The 17,931-nt window shown below is 36.6% G+C and overlaps 1 protein-coding gene across 20 annotated transcripts in view; it reads right to left on the reverse strand.

Moving 5' to 3' along the window:
- Positions 1-17,931, reverse strand: part of MBNL1 (muscleblind like splicing regulator 1) — a 190,179-nt gene that overhangs the window by 22,598 nt on the left and 149,650 nt on the right. For 15 of the 20 annotated variants that reach the window (XR_002122246.1, XM_019627420.1, XM_019627555.1 and 12 more), the window contains 2 exons: positions 17,247-17,357; positions 8,207-8,407 (listed from right to left, as the gene is read on the reverse strand). Coding sequence is in view for 19 of the 20 variants with exons in the window: in XM_019627420.1 (XP_019482965.1) it covers positions 8,207-8,407; positions 17,247-17,357 (312 nt within the window). In the remaining variant the exon portion in view is untranslated. The remainder of the gene's footprint in view (positions 1-8,206; positions 8,408-17,246; positions 17,358-17,931) is intronic. The other 5 variants (XM_019627515.1, XM_019627566.1, XM_019627498.1 and 2 more) reach the window with 1 other exon arrangement.

The following is a 17,931-nucleotide window of genomic DNA, read 5'->3' on the forward strand; positions in this document are numbered from 1 at the left end:
TATGAAATTGATGCTAACTGTATACTGTCATAAATAAAAACGCTCCTTTTCTGTTTAAGCAAATCTGTCAATGCAGCCTCATGCAACAGGAAACTAATATATGTGACCTCACGCTATTGCTGTTAGCTCTTCAGTAATTTGTCCTTTCTCGAAAGGGCTCACAGAGAAACGGTCCGCAGGTGAACGAGCCCTCTGTTTTTCAGTTTACCTTACTCTTTGCCACACTGACGAGAAAGGAGCTCTAAAGGCAATCTAGTTGTAGGATCTTTAAGAACTATGAAAATCAAAGATTTGCTATTTTCCAAAAACAATTATGCCAGTGCTGGTGCCAGAGATTTGAGCATCGTTCTCCCAAAATATAACCTGAGTGTTGGGCTGATTTTGGCTTTTTACTTCTCTATCTATTTCAACGGTCTTTTTATTTTCAGTGATGTGAACTTAAATTCAAGTTACACAAAAATGGTCATGCTACAATACCTTCTCACTCCTCTCCATCTGCTTTATGCATGTGTGTGCAATTGCTATAGCTTTATTTATTTATTGCATAGGTTTACTGTAACGGTTTATTATCTTGCACTCTTTACTCTCTCCCAGGATGTATTCAGGGAGAATTCTAAAAATATTTAAGCAGAGTTGATAACTGGCAATTAGCTTAGAATTTGTTCTAAAGCCAGCGTTTTCTGAGGTTCAAAGAATTTTGTTATATTTTTTGCATGATATGCATTTTTTACTGTGTTTCTTTCCCCACCCCCCCCTAGTGCCTCAGTGCAAGGTTTCTCCTGACACTGGGAATGAAAAAGAAATATACTGAAATAGCTGATCTCCCGTGAACCTTGTCTCTGAAAAAATAAAGAAGAAATAGAAAATCTCTTGTGAAAACTTGAACTGGTGAGAGCTACAGGCCAAAGGGGCTGGAAAAATTTGCCAGGCATTAAATGTGCATCTGGGTTGTCGGTATCTACCTAAACGGAAAAAACTTCTCAAAGCTTTTAAAACACATTTTTCTCTAATAAGCCCTATCAGTAAAACAGGACCTATCCCTTCAAGATCTATCCCTTGACCGCTGAATATGGTTTGGCCTGGTTTCTCTGATAAACTCAAGGAAACTTTAGACTATGCTGATCCCCAAAAGAAATCTTCTCGATGTATATTAGCAAGTTATAAATAACAGATATAATTTCAACAAATTCAATCTTATAATTCAAATCAGGATCAGAAATTACATGATTTCTTATACAGAGAATCGGGAACACAGAAGGTAAAATTAAATTTGAAAATCCTTACAACATTATGGTTTTATCCCTAGTCTCATCTAGTCGTCTGCATGCATACATTTTTTCAAATAGTTGTAATTATAGGGTAGCTACTACTTGGTGAACTGTTTTTATTCAACAATGTAGCATAAGTACTTTTCATTTTACTTAGTAGAGTCCAGAGTGATCGTTTTTGATGGCTGCATCGAATTCCATCAAATAGATGAGTATCATATAGATCATTTCCAATATTCCCAAATACCAAAAATATTGTGAAGAATATATTCATGACTATCGGTATTTTGGGATCATTTTCTAAGAGTAAATGTGAAGAAATGGCATTAGAGCACCAACAAACATAAGTACTTTTTATAGTTTGATAAGTGGTTTTCAAACCTATATTAAAGTAATTCCGTCCATTTAGCTTAACATACGATATGTTTCAATCAAGAAGAATGTTTGTTGAGTCTTTTACTCTATAAGTATTAAAGCAGAACCTATTATGTAAATCAGGTATGCTTTATATGCTTTCATACAAAATGGGTAAGAGGGTGCTTTTACAGGAAAAACTGTCATTTCAATGAAGACCTTCACTGAAAAATTAGTACTCCATTTCCAGAAAAACATCAACAGAATAAAAAAAAAATCAAAAGAAAAAAATAATCAGGAAAACTTCCCAAAGAAATGTGAATTAATTCTACATAAAGCTTCTTTTGTTAATTAAACAGCAGTGGTACAGCAGAAAGGAGACAGAGTTCAGAATCAGAAATTGTGGGTTCTAGTTCCTACACTTACCTGCTATAGAATCAAGAATACTGAATAAAAAAAATCCAGATAGCATAAAACACACCATACACATCTGGTTAAACTAGACAGTTGTGTTATTGGAGCTCTAATTTTTTATAAACATGACAAACATACAGGGGGTGCCAAAAAAATGTATACACATTTTAAGAAAGGAAAATACTCAGTATATGCCAATAACAAAAGATGAATACAAGTCATGTGCATACATTATTTTTTTGGCACCCCTGGTATTTCAAATGGGTCAAAATAATAATAGGTTTTGTAAGTAGCAATGCTCTGCAAGTAAGGCACTACAGTTCTATGGAAATTAATGTCAGTGTTTGAATTTATTCAAAACTGGTCAGTCATTTTCATGTTCTTTAAAGAGAGATCCCTTTAAGTAATATGCTTTCTGCTCATCACATTTAACTCAGTCGTCTTTAAAGAATAACATCTAAAAGCAGGAACAGAGAGCTAGTTATAACAGAGAACAGGGACTCAGTCAATTTAAATATTTTGGGAAGTCAATTTAAACCTATTGACTAATAATATTAAGGAGCTTATTCAAAGACATATACCTACTGTTGTTCAACAATAAGTATCGTGGACTTTATTTTGTATTACACTTGAGCTAACACAACACTTTAAAAAAGGAATACAGGATAATCGATTATTCTATCAAAGTATCCACAGCATTCCTGATCATGGGTAAACATGGGTATATGTAATTTAAAGCAAAGAAACTGTCTGTACTTTCAATTGAAAAGGATTTAAATTCCCACATTTTAAAATTCTGGTGATTTGGGGAAATGATCTTAGTTAACTGATCATACAATTAAATTTCCAAGATAAATATCTCATGATATGATACCTAGTTATCTAATAATTGCACAAATTTGGACTATCTGAACCTCCTTTTTCTTCTTCAAAGAAAAGAAGAAAAAGACACCTCTTTAAGCTATCTCAAAGGGTTTCTGTTAAGATCAAATGGAATTTTTCTTTGAACTCTAAAAGGCAGAAATCAGCATTACCATCAGGTCAGAGAACACGAGCATATTTCTATAGATGATACAGCTAAGAATTTGTCACTTGACCTCATGTGATTTAAAAAAAAACCTCAAATCTGAATATATAGGAATGACCAACTAAAGAAAATTTCCCATATGATCCACTGCCAGATTTTCATTTATTCATTCCTGTGAACGAATGTGCAAACCACTGGGACAAGAAGATACAAACAACTATGAAATAAGCTCATCCATATGCTAAAATGCTCAAATCTATGGTTACTATTATTACTCTTTCTAAATAACTGCAAAAGTAGGGAAATTTTAGGTTTAATTTGGGTGACGAAACAAGTGGAAGAACAGCAAAGATGAGTGACCGAGCCAAGATCAGTAATTACCTTACTTTAAACAATTTGCAACTCTGTCATCTCCAAAACAAAACTCAAACTAATCACAAGAGTAACAACTGACACAGACATAGTGCATTAGATGTTTTAAATGGGGGTGTGACTACATTTTAAAGAACCATTCTAAAGCCTTACTCCAAATTTTTAAAAAATATTTTTAAGCTATATAAACCTGTGCATACAAAACTCTTAAGAGTTCCTTGGTAATTTTCCAGAGGAAATTAAAATATCATACAAGTAGTACCCCAACATCCTCTGCAAAAATACAAAATTAAAATAATCCTATCAATAGCCTTTCTTATATTATTAGAAGCATCTGCTTTTCTAATCTTGAATGTCTTTTATATTCAATGGATCATACCAAATCCATTAAACTCCTATAAAAATCGCAATTTAGGCATGCCTTTCACTGTTACTTCTTTTTTGTTTAGTCAATAGGTGTCATAATTCTAATCATATAAAAATTATGATAGTCACTAGAATCTTCTGTTGTAATATGAAGTACAAGCATCTAGTATTCAGTGGCCTGAATTGGAAACCCGTGTCATGATTACTTCAGAGGAATAAAACTTTTCAGCACTAGAATAATTTATTTTAAAACAATCTCTAACTGAAGATATCAGAAGCCAAGTGGTTTGCCCACCTTTCCTGGAATACCCTGTACCTTTTTTCTCATATAGACTGTTGATATAAAAATGATACCGTTAACCAAATGGTAATCTTTATCTTTATCAGCATCTGAAATATGTGGCCATTGGTTTGCCTTTTGTTTGATTAATGCTATTATGTGGTATACATTATCGTTTACCTAAGTCTTTTATTATGTTATTCATTGTGTTATCTGCAGGTTAAAATGTAGGATAAGTGAACTGGGGGAGGCAGTACACAAATAACTGTACATGAGGTACCTGATGAAAAGCTGAGACTTAATGAGGAGATGCTGGCGGCCTCTGGACGAAGTGTGTTAGAGGCTCTTTGCATTTAGAGTTGCCTGGCAGATCCCTGACAGAGACTCCTGAGTCCCACTGAAGACATGAATCGGACTTTGCAGATGAGACCCTACATTTTTAATAACCATCCCAAGTGATTCTAATCACATTAAAGCTTGAAAATCATTGCTCTAGGACAAGGGGCGTGAACAAGATGTCATATTTTGCAGTTGGAATGCTCAAAATATAAAACATGTTCCCAAAGAGAATGTTAATAAATGCTCAAAATTTGTCATCTTTTAGCTCTTCTGTTGGATTATCCTAGACTCTGAGTAACAGCATGTTTATTTTTCTGTGATTAACTGATTAATTGGTTGATTGTTTGACTGACTCATTTATTCATTGGACAAATTACTGGTCATCATTCATGAGTTTAGCACTATTCTAATGTGGACTTTTTCTAGTTATTGGTAAATATGAGAATTAAGAGATTTCAAAGATATCCCTCACAACGCTTGTTACTTGAAAGATGTTCAATAGTTCTTCATTGGATATTGTTGAATAAATGAGAGAATGAATGCATTCATGGATCCTTTTTGTACCATAAAAAATTACTGTGTTCCTTGACAATAAGTCAAACAACTGTTTCTTTAATTACCAACTCTTCCTAATGGAGCAGGGACATGATTAAAAACCTCAGTCCTTTCTAGTACCTACAGATTTTAACAATTTCTTAAAATAATCACTGAAAATAAACTGCTGCTTGGAAATTACAGAAAGGCATCCCAAGGTCACAGAATGGAATTTTAAAGGCCACTGTGACCCATATTTAAGACATTTGCTCCTTGCTAGAGAAAACCATGAAAACTGAATTTTCCAGTATAGAAAGTATGTGGCTACAAAGTTTTTAAAATAGCCAATAAAAATATGAATATGTGTTTTACATATATAAAGCATATAATATATATTATATATTTTATATCTATTTAAAATATATAATATATAAGTACATAAGTGTATTTACATATATATATATACATATATATGTATATATACACATTTAATAAACTTTTCAGTAGCTTGTGGCTAGCATTAAAAGAAAATAACCTAAATGTCCCTAAAATGTTTTAACTGGAAGTGATTTTACAGATTATCTGGTACAATACCCTAATTTTATATTGTGGAATATGAAGCTCAAAGAAGATAAGAAACTTGATCCAAGCTTACTCACCTAATTAGCAATCTCACTAGCACTAATCTGTGGATTTCCACTTTCCAATGTAACATTTTTTGTAGTATCACATTGGGTGCTATAAATACATGTCAGCTCTTCTAAACAATTATGAAGAACTACGAGGTTGATAACCTACAGTATGTTTAAATTTCCTTATTGTCTAACAAGTTGTAGCAAAAAGAAGTAGCCATAATTGGCCAAAAATTTAACTGATTAAATTATGTTCACCTCCAAAAGAACTCAAAATTCAAAAAATGTACTTCAGGGTTCCATGAGGAAAACACAGAGTACAGATTTAAACCCAAATAACTAAACATGTGGCCAATTAGTAAATGGGTGTGTACACTTATTGTCATGTCTTCTAGACACCAGTCTGCAGTGCCATTAGCATGAGAGGATATAGCCCGAAGACAGGAGCGTCTAAAATCACCAGTGCCTAACAGGAAGACATGCCCCTTAGCTCCACACTGCAACACCCGAACAGGTTGTAACTGTGACATTGGATCCGATCCAGTTAACAAGAATAAGATAGGAAGCTGTCCCACCATGAGGCATCTAGATAAGTGGAATCCAGGCTAAAAGGAAACGACAGTTAATGCAGCAGCAGCCATTTGTTGTGACTACAGCAAATAAGACAGATGAAATACACGAAGGAGTTCCTCACAAAAGAAAAACAGAACCAAATGACAAAAGTCCTCACTTTAATTAAACACTATACAAAATATAATCAATTCCAGACAGCCTAAAATTGTGGGAGCATTTGTTTAGAAGAGTTCTGACCACACAGCTCAGCCTTTCAAAGAGATTCTTTTAAATAGATTTAAATAGAGATTTTTCTCAGCTTTTTGAATATCATGTCCTATTAATAATTAATTCACTGAAGTTCATCTCAGGCTGCCTATTTGGTTCCCATTAATCAATCAACAAGTATGCATTATGGACCCAGGGTTTGCTTCAGAAAGGTTGAGGGCGGGGTAGGTAGCTCACACATTGAGCATCTGATTATTTTTTAAATATTCAAAATTTCTTAAATTTCCTAACTTGTCTGCAAACAGCATTAGTTAATTAATGAACAAGTACAACTGTACAATGACGACCCACCCACAAGTCAAGGTCACAGCATGTCCTTGGTCCATAGTGGGTATGCAACTAGGTCTCAATGTCCCTCCCTCCTGAGTTCTACTTATGGTACTCACTTAATTAGTAGTTTTTTTCTAAAATGTTCAATGAAAGTTAAGAAATAAGCTAAAACAACCAAACAAAAACTTTAAAGAATATACGGGAGCCAAAATGTGCTGCCTCCTCTTTGCACTATTATCTGTATAGGAATGAAAGGGTAATACAGTGTTTAAAAATGGAGTTCCGAGTTCATACTCCACTGGACTATCCTACCTTTGTGACCTTGAATAAATTATGTCTTCCCTAAATTTATTGCCCTGTAAAATGGAGCTAATGATAGTACTGTTCTCATAAGACTGTTCTGAGGATTAAATATGTGCTGCATGTGAAAGGTTGACTATAGTTGGTAGATAGTAAACATCCAATAAATATCAATTACTGATATTATTAGCATCAAAAAGGTGGTAGCAAGTTATAACTATGCTGAAATCTGAGATCCTCTGTAATGCACGCAATGAAACTTAATAAACAAGAAACCGGTGCTTATTAAATAAATTCCTGCTGAATTGACAAATTACTAGTGTCAATTATGCTCACAGAGCAGCCTTATTTTACCACTTTCTTAGCAATTAATACATGCAAAACTTCCCAGCACTAAGTATTGCCTCCTCCTAAGCAGGGAAAAGAGGAAAATGTCGTTTCGTTCTTTAGCTGGACACCAGTGCTAGGTTTTAGAGTTCCAATGTACAGTAATGTTGCCGTTTCCCCCTCCATCTATACTTTACCAAATCCACTAATTTACAGCCATGCTGAAGCTCTGGACAATAACTTCAACATAAGATTTATATCTTTAATTTCCTTTTCATGTACCAACAGCAAAGCACATACATCTGATCATCCTTGACTCTAGGACTTAGAGCATCACACAATTTCCAATTAAAAAACATTTATAAGACAGCACACTTCAGAAACAAAGCAGCTTTGCTATTCCAACCAAAATATGATGAGGCTTATGAGGCAATCTGCAGTAAGATATTTTAAAATGTGTAATAGATAGTAACTAAATAACATCTTTATGAGAACAAATATCAGCAGATTGATGAAATTCTTAACTGCAACAACAGCAGCAAACATTCAGGAAGCATTTGCTGGGCGCCAGACACACTTCTAAAACTCCGAGGTCAGTGCCATTGCTATCTCCATTTTAAAGATGAGGAAACTGAGGCACAGGCAATCTGATCCCAGTGTTCTAGATCTTATCCGGTATCCTATACAGGGATGTTGTGGTTTGTACAAATGTTACATCCTTCAAGTACACCTATATTCTAGTAAAATATTCCAAACACTAAACCAATATCTCTGCTTTGAATTTTTTTTTATAACATCTATGGGCATGGAAGAAACAAACAGAGAAACAGCACATTTTGCAAATTAAATACAGCACATAAAGAAACCAGCTAATCATTCCTACCTCAAGTCTGTCTGTCCGCATTAATTTCTGTGCAGCAGCTGCAGCAGCTGCAGGCACAGGAACCCCGGGATTCCCTGTAACCAACATGGGTGCAGTCGGCAAGATCTCTGCTGGAACCAGGCTTGGGGAAACAGGTCCCAGGTAGGGATTAAAGGCTGCTGATGCATTGGTGGCTAAGCTTGGTGCAACTGAAAACATTGGCTGAAAAATAAAGTAAAAAGCAAAATTTAATACGCACGTCTAGGTTCAAAGCTTTTATATATACATATATATATGTATATATGTATATATATATGTGTGTGTATATATATATATACATACATATGTATATATAACTCCATCCATCCACCCATTTATCCACAATCTAGTCATCTATTCTTCTTTCCCTCCCTCCCTCCTCCCATCCTCCATTTAATTCTGTTTATTCACGCTCAATTTGGGATAAGGACGTTTCTTTAAAAAGCATTCATCAAATCAATGTTTTTCTATCATATAATAGGTAACATATCATTTAAATTTTTCACTGGGATTTTGGAGTTTGGGGTCTATAACACTTGCAATTTCTTCATGAAGAATAGATCAACTATTCAATACAGAAACTTTTGGTGGCTACCTAATCTTCATCTTTGATTTAATTCTAGAAACTTATCTAAGAAATACATTTCATAATTACTGTGTCATATGAACTTGAAAGATCCGTTTAAAACTGCTAATAGGTTGCAAGTGTCCTATTATCTGGAATAAATAAGGCAGAAACTCTCGGTGGACAACTGAGTTTCACAGTCAGTGCAAACTGTGAATAAACCTCCTGGGATACGTGAAAGGTGATGATGACACCATTCCTTTTGAGCACAGAAGATAAAGTGTGCAGGTTTTTCTGGGGGAAATTATACATGTCCAACCCGCCTATCACACCCTTGTGAGTTATTTAACAACAAATTCACCTTACTAGGGAGAAGCCATTCTGAACTATGAAGTCTGAAACAACACTTCTAATGAAATGTTACATGATTGTTTAAAAGGATACATATAGAAGCACTGAAGAAAATGCTACAAGACAGAATTTCTGCCAGAAATGCTTTCATGGATATATGTGAATGGTTTCTACTTGTTGATATAAAAATCTGCTTATCAGGAAATGTATCTGTTGCTGATAGAATTAAATAATTTACCTGAAATCTACTTTGACAGTTTGCTTTTCTGGTTTTAAAAGCATAACCCAGCACAACAACTTTTCATCACATCGGTGATATATTTTCAACTTCCTAATTCAATGGAGTTTCAATTCTTGAAGTTTAATGCTTTGTGTAAGAATAATATTTGTCTCCAACACACATACACACAAAACTAATGGACAGTATGAATTCTATTCTTTAAGGTAATTTTTAACAATTTATTTTCTGTACCCAGAGTTTTAGAATAGAAGGGATGTTAGAATGTTGCTAATTCTTCCCTCTGTTAGGAACAAGAAGCTACATGATCCCAAGTACATATAGTATTCAAGAGAATTTTGGAGTAAGGTTTTATGCAATTAAGATGTATATTACAAAAGTAATTCTTATAGCTCAAAAGAAATATGTTAAAAAATATTTCCTTTATCTAGTCTGGCCCTGACTTATCCTGTATTTGTAAGAGTAGAACGGAATTCAAGTATTCCCTTTTTCTTAGGGCACTGGTACTCAACTATGGGTGATTTTGCCTCACAGGGGACATTTGGTAATGTCTAAAGACATTTTTGGTTGTCACAGCTGGGAGGTGCTACTGCATCTAATGGGTAAGAGTCCAGGGATACTGCTAAGTGTCCTACAGTACACAGGACATCCCCTCTCAACAAAGATTGATCGAGCCCCACATGTCCATGGAGCTAGGGTTGAAAATCCCTGTCCTAGGAATGCACTCTTCTCTTGACCTCACAAATTATTTTAGGACAAAGTCTTTGCAGCTAGCATATACATTCTTACTAAGAATACCATGAAAAGTAGAATATTTAATATAGAATTTGATTCACTTGGGAAAAGAAACAGTACACCACAGATCGATTCTACTGATACTTTCAAGTTAAAATAATTATGCTTCTAAAGTGTTGCTTTAAATGCCATGGTTAGCTGCCCTGCCAGGTTGATGACTCTTGCCTGATGAAGTGGCCTGAAGTATAATAATACTTCCCAGCCCCAGGACCCTCCATGCCCAAAGCAGCTGCCCTCTGACAACAGGAATGTACCCAAGCATCCCAGATATTAACAATCCATAACCTGTCAGAAACTGGGTCCCAGGGCAATCTCTGCCCACCAGTTACTGGACTTGCAGCTGATTATGCTGCTCCACTGTCTCCTGGCTGCCAAGGCTGCCGCAGAGCGGGGGGTAACTGCCCTGCGCAGTGAATGCATGTGGAACTTGGGTTTCTACTCAGAAATATTCAGGTGAAACTGATACTGTTACATATTCTCGATACATCATGTAAAATTTCTGCCAGACCCGCAGTCTGTGTATGCCACTGTACATAATCTACTGTTTAAGAAGCACAGGTCAAATGTACAAACTTATTTATAGGTAAGAAAAGTGTTCATATTTTAAGAAAATAAGACCAGTGGCCAATAAAATTCAGCTTTGTTAAATCTCATTAAAACACATACATATAAAACAGCACATGCATATTACATAAAAAAGAATGCTTACATTAGATAAAACTATGGATTTTATTAACTGGCAACAATTTTTTCTGCTGGATTTTTTCTATACACTTGTCACATGAATCGATTTTCAGAGCCAATCAATTTAGCAGAGGATGTCCAAATTTGAAGAATTTGAGGGCACTGTTCCCAAGTAAAATCTGTAGCAGCTTTTAAAAATCTGAAACATCAACTATTCAACAAACATGATCTCAAATTGTTCCTTCTCCAGATAAGGAGAGCTATTTGCTAAACAGCAAGGCAATCAATAATGATAGCTCTATGCTTTGCAACTTGATTCCAAAAGCTGCCAGGAGAAAAAGTAGAACATTCCTTCACTTCTTTTGCGTTTTTGTAAATTTGTTACAACCCTGTTTTGAAGAGCACCTTGTGGGAGGTAGGTCACTGCTGGCCCCACCAGAGTGCCCTAATCGGATTAGTAAAGTACTTGAACTGGTGCACTGCCCAGTGCTCCATTCCAAAAGCCATCCTGCAGAGCATTCGGCAAAATCACAAGGACGGATATTAATGCAATGGTATTATCAAGTGGCATCCTATTCAGTCTGCAGTATCCACAGGGGTAATATATAACTACATAATTGGTGCATTTGATACTGACTACCTCCTTGTAATAATGATTTACAGACATCTTGGTTCCCGGAAGGCATACGGAAGGTGAGCTTATTATTGTCTTTTGCCAGTGAACACCCTCAGCAGAGAAACACAAATGGCAAGTTTACTAATAATGCTGGTGCTTTTATGGGCCCATCATTTATTTGTTTTAAATGAGACATTCTGATTCCATTAAGGTAATCAGGCTTATTATAGATGAAAATGTTATTCAATTTTATATTACAACTCTAGTCAAATGTATGCAGATATGATCATTAACATAATTCCTTCTGTTTACTGTGTGCCAGGCATTGTGCTAAGTGCTTTACCTACATTACTGCACTTAATCCTCACAACAGTAGAGTATAAACTCCAGGGGGGCAAAACAATAGCAAATTGCTTTTGTTTTAAGAGAGGCGGGGAAAACCTGCTTAGTATATACTGGCTAAATCCCCAGAACTCAGAATGACGCCTGGCACACAGCAGGTACTCAATAAATACAGAGAGTGCCAAAAAATTATACAATTTTAAGAAAGGAAAAAACTATTAAAATTGTAATGCTCAATATATACCGATAACAAAAGATGAATGCAAGTCATGTGTATACATTTGTTTCGCACCCCTGGTATACAGTGAATAAGTGCTTGAGTGAGTGAGTGAATGAATGAATGAGTGAATTGTGAATGAATCACAGCCTTGGCAGGTGGGTGTTATAAGTCCCATTTTGCAGATATCGAAAGGGCTCACAGAGATCATATGCCCACAGTCACACATGCATGGAAGACCTAGGGTGTGGACACAACTGTGTCTCTTCCAGGTGGTCCAGAAACCAGCGGTTCTCAGTGCTGGCTGTCCGTGAAAATCACCTAGAGAACTTTAAACCCCAAATGCCCTGCCTCTCCCGTCTCATCAAAATCTCTGGGGAAAGTAGGCGAGAAGTATCTTATAAAAGCTCCTGGATGATTCCAATTCCACACAATACATGGCCTTCTACTTTTAAAAACAGGAATAGGTTCAGTTTTCTGATTCTACATGAGGTCTCTAAGGAGACAAGTGTTCCCTTATGACTCTCTTCTGAACATGGTTTTCCCTCCACATTGAAGGCTGCTGCCGCCCAGCTCATCCATCTAATTCCTAATCACGCTTCAAAAATCAGGACTCTGGGCTGGCTGAGTGGCGCGTTGGTTAGTTGGCTTGGGACGCCAGCTCTGAGCAGCAGACCCCGGTTCGGATCCCACATGAGGGCCAGTGACACTGCACCCTCTACAGCTAAGATGGTGAACAACAGCTCGACCTGGAGCTGAGCTGCCGTGAGTCGCCGGCGACGGCGTAGGCTGCAGTGGGGCTGGCCGGCAGCTGGCGTAGCTTTTGTGAGCTGCCGTGAGCCGCCATCCAATGGCTGGCAAGCAACTGCCTCACCTGGGAATAGTGCAATGATAATACCAACATGGGCCAGTGAAGCGACATCCTCCACAACTAGACTGAAGAACAAAAGGACAGCAACTTGTCTGTTCCCCTTCCCCCAATTCTCCCATAAAATCTTATAAAAGAATCAAGACTCTTTGGTAGACGTTTCCCCTAATTCACCCACACCTCCCATATCAGCAAGTCCTCTGCTCTCCTAGAACTCCTCATCACTTGAATTTAGTGTTGAACACCATGCGTTTCCCTGGCCAACTCTTCTTCTGGAACTAGACTGCAGGCTCTCAGAGGGCAGTCTTGGGCTCTCACTTGTTAATGTTGTATATATCCTGTAATTGGCATCTCTACAGGTCCTCTACAAACATTTGCTTAACAAATATATTAATGGATTTGCTAACTGGCTTTCTCTGCCACAGAAACTAGCAAATGCATTAAATATTTCCTAGAAATAGGTTTTTGAACATTAAAAAAGAGATTTAACATTATTTCCTCAAAATGTAATCATTAATTTCTCTAGCATGCTTGTTTAAAAAGTTTAATGTCTTTTATTTTTGTTTTGCAATTTTGATACTGAAATTTCTGAGTTACCATGTTATCATGCTGTAATGTTGCAATTATTATAGGGGCCCTAATTTATTTTAAAACACTATGTGAAACCGTGTTTATTTTACAGTGTTGGCAATTTTTAATAAAATTGAGGGAGTACATACAATAAATAATACATAACTGGTGTCTGCTGGGATTTACAAAACACAAACTTTAAGTCAGATTTGTGTAGATTTTACGTATGTGTGTGTGTGTGTATTTGTGAAGGTCAAACTTGCAGAACAGTGAAAAATAAAGTTTTGTTTTAATTAACAGCATAGTCAAGGCATATGAAATCAGGTTTCTGGTAGGCACAACCCCTATACAAGAGCTATAGTCACTGTAAACAATTACTGAATATAAACACAGAGTCAACAGCTAAAGGGAGTTGTCAACAAATTCACATTACAATGAATTTTTTTCTAGAAAGGTAGCATATGACTACAATAAAAGAAATACTGTTTTATGTTTTAAACTCTGTTTCTAGACTGATTTGCTGACTGGGCAAATTGAATAAACATTTGCTTTATTCTTAATTTCACTTTATCATTCTGTACACTTTTACTGAAATAATAAACATTTAAATAAAGAAGACACACAAAACAAATAAGTCATGGGGCTGTAACGTACAGCATAGGGAATATAGTCAATATTATCGTGATAGCGTGGTACTATGTCAGATGGCTGCTGAACTTATCATGGTGATCACTTCCTTAGGTATATAAATGTTGAATAACTATGGTGTATACCTGAAACTAATATAATACTGTATATTAGCTATATTTTAATAAAGATATTAAAAAAGAGAGAAAAAGAAAAAAAGATAGAAAGACTCACTCCTAGCCCTCCAAACAGAAAAGTATCAAAAATATGCCAGTCCCTAAGGGTCAGGGCCCATTCTCAAGCTGCTTGAGGAAGTGCAGGCTCCTTGACTGAAACGGGCAGGATGGATGAAATGCACGAAATACGATTCAGGGTGACTGACTTGGGAACATTTTACCAGAAACACTTTGGGATGAAATGGCCTTATCTGAACCACTAGTTGGATAAACTGGAAAGTAAAACACTAAAAAACAATTTAAGAATTCTAGGTGTTCCTGGAAGGGTGACAAATGATGACTTCAAAGCTTTCAGCATCCAACTGCCAACACATGCTTGGAACAGGAGGTGGGAACGAAGGAAGGCAAGGTGACAGGGGCAGCAAAGCAGCTCCCAAGACTTCAGCTAAATCCAATAACTTGGAATTTCTCTATCCCTAGGCTACTTTAAATGCATGAAATGCACAGGAAATTCAACATGAGTTATGTACCTCAAGGCAGCTAGGTGTGTTTACCTTAAAGGCAGCTGCCATCAGAAATTATGGATGGCCGAGGCTAGCCTTTGGGAGCATGGGGAGAGGCCCAGGAGGCCACTGCTAGTGGAACTCCAGAGCTCAGATACAGCACTTCACAATCACTGCTTGTGCAGAGCTTCTCGAGGGCAACGACCAGAGCCTGAAATCAACAGCATTTCTGAAAAACATCTTTCAGGGACGGACCAAAGAAACATACCAGATGCCTCCAGGTCATGAACCACAAAGCGTAATCTTTGATTAGGCTGTTGAGTAGTTTGTCGTTAGATGACCATTGCATCTGATAGTGCATGGCAAAGTAAACGTAAGTTTTTTAAACAGTGCACTTAGGAAAAAAGTCCAAAAGGTTTATTTTTTAGATTTGGATAATTAAAAATGACAGGTCTTCCATTTATCTTCAAGTTATATAGCTAGTCAGTAGCAGGGCCAGTCATATTAATTAAACTCTCTGAACCTGTAGGTCTTCATCTTTAAATTTGGGATAACATTTCCTACTTTATAGGATGGTTGTGAGGATTTATGATACAGAAAGTACTGAGTTCAGTAAATGTCTCTGTAGTATTGTATTTGTCCCCAAACTGTTAAATCCTCTGTCTGATTCTTGGCTTGGTGCATTTCATTACAACCTAATAAAGTCCCATAAAAACAGGAAACGCTCCTATAAATCCCAGCATTCCCCAAGTCAGCCCAGTGTCATGTTCCAAAAATCTTAAATTTATAGGACTCTCAAAATCTATGAGGAAGTGAGAACCCAAACTGAGTGGCACAATCGCTGTTTCCTGGTCCCAAGAGCACCCTCACAAAGCCACTGGCTGCCTTCACTAACGGTCTGTGAAAACACATCCACCTCAGCCCCCATTCTGTGCTGCAGTCTCTATCGTTGCTCTTGTGCTCTGGTTCCTGGTTCCTTTAGACACTGGGGAACGTCAACTACCATAAATCTCTGCCTATTATTCTCATGTTTGGCAAACTCCTTCCTTCCTTCATTCTTTCACTTATCAAGCAATTTTTTCTCTCTGCTACATGCCAGGCACAATATTAGATGCTTCCAAATCTGATCAGACCTTTCTAGCCCCTTGTGCCCTTCGTGTTCCCCCAACTACTGTTTGGGGACCAAGCTGGTTGCCCTTAAGAGAACTAAGATGTGTCACCCGTGTGGCTACAAGCCCTGTCACTGTTCAGACACTGCTGATACTCCTGATGTTTTGGACCTGCTCACACTACTATCTCCTTTGATGTCCTCACTACCTGGGTTGTATCCAAGTTCACGCCATCTCTTCAAACGCTATCATCTGTTCCAGTGGCCACTCTCTTTGAGTGACAAGCCTTTTCTGTATTAGTCACCTGGCTGCTCTCAGCCCTGTTATATTGCCTATTTGTAGGCCCGGCATTAAAGTTCCAGTGGGCAGCTGGTTATGACCATCTCATTTATTTCTGAGTCTCCATATCATTATCCTCCTCAAAACAGGGCTGACTACCAAAAGGATCCAAAAGTCTCAGGCAGGGTTTTGAAGGCAAAATTCCTGTATTAAAGCCTCTACAGTCATGAAAACCTCAAATGCTTTAAAACTGAATAATTAAAGTGACTTCTATACTTATTACAAAAACGTCACTCTGCATAGAGCATATTTTTAGACTATGACCTCAAGATGCCTCTAGCAGAAGGGTAATTCCACATTCAAATCTAGTCATATCAGGGAAAATTCACACAGAGCCTGAATGTGCTAATGAAAATTTATGCTTTGTCTAAGCTGAGAATTTTCCAATAAAGTCCCCAGAAAACATGGTGATTTTTCTAATGGTTTCAGAAATCTGTGATTTAGTAATTTCATAAACAACATATATTTGTTACTATTTAGTTTTTCAAAGCCATGAGCACAAATGTTTATAGTTTGTCCCAGGATTACGCATGTGATGACCCTAGAAATGGCCTTGAAAGGAAAACTCAAGGACCAACTCAGTAGAGGAATTCTCTGCCGTGACCAGTACTGTGCTCTGCAGTCTGGGAATGACACGTGCTGATTTCAGAGGTGCTCCTGGTTACTGAGAGGGCAGAGCCAGCTTTAAATATTTAAGTGGAACTAAGTATCTCCCATCAAGGAGACGCCTTATATCAACTAAAGGAGTAGCCACCCCAAAGATTTATCAGATCTTTGAAACTGTATGTGAGGACCAAGTGTCAAAAAGAATTCTTGTCCTATATTTTATGCTAGAGAGGATGATTATAACAACTTTTTTTTAAACCAAGTGAAAGTCTTTATGCTATCCCAAAAGACATGTGAAATTAGTAAATGTCACAAAGAAAAATTTAAGATATATTTTAAACTGAGCCCCCAATAATGGAAAAATATATATTAATATATATCAGGTTAAAACAAACACAGAATTACAATATTCTCACCTCAACTGTACAGTATTGATAATTGGTATCACTGCCGATCTGATATGGAGATCCCTCCCACCACGAAATGCAATCCCCCCCTCTTTTTTGGAATGATTGGTGCATTAAGTTCTAAGAGAGAATAACAATTACATTGAGTTCAGGTGTTAAAATGTATTAGGAAAAAAAAATAGTTAGAACACATGCTATAGTTAGCATATCAGAAAAATGTGTGTCTTTACATTTTCATGATACCATAATATTGCATAAAAGTTAGTGACATAAATTACTGACAGATATATTCTTATCATTGCAAATTTCTACATGCATTTAAGTCCAGAATACCATATCACAATTAATATAAACACCTTTTACAACCCCAAATTAAGATGTTAATCTCTTATATTTTTGTGAGTAAAGGTTATTAAAGTCATTTATCACATATCCGTCCCCCAAATCCAAATAAATAAATAAATAAATAAATAAGCTCAGACTCAAAAGTTATCCACATACACTGCTCAGCAAACATTAAATCTCCATGACCACCTACAATTTATAAAATTTAGCTCTTTTCTTAACGTCTCTTGGAGTTTCTGCCTCTCATTATTTCTCCTTCAGTGAAGCTTCCAAGTCTACGATATTGACTCACCACTGTCAGAATTCTCCTAGCATTTGTAACCATGAAATAATTTCAATCTATGTAAAA

Source organism: Hipposideros armiger, unplaced genomic scaffold (genome assembly GCF_001890085.2).
Source record: "Hipposideros armiger isolate ML-2016 unplaced genomic scaffold, ASM189008v1 scaffold_16, whole genome shotgun sequence".
Lineage (NCBI taxonomy): Eukaryota > Metazoa > Chordata > Mammalia > Chiroptera > Hipposideridae > Hipposideros > Hipposideros armiger.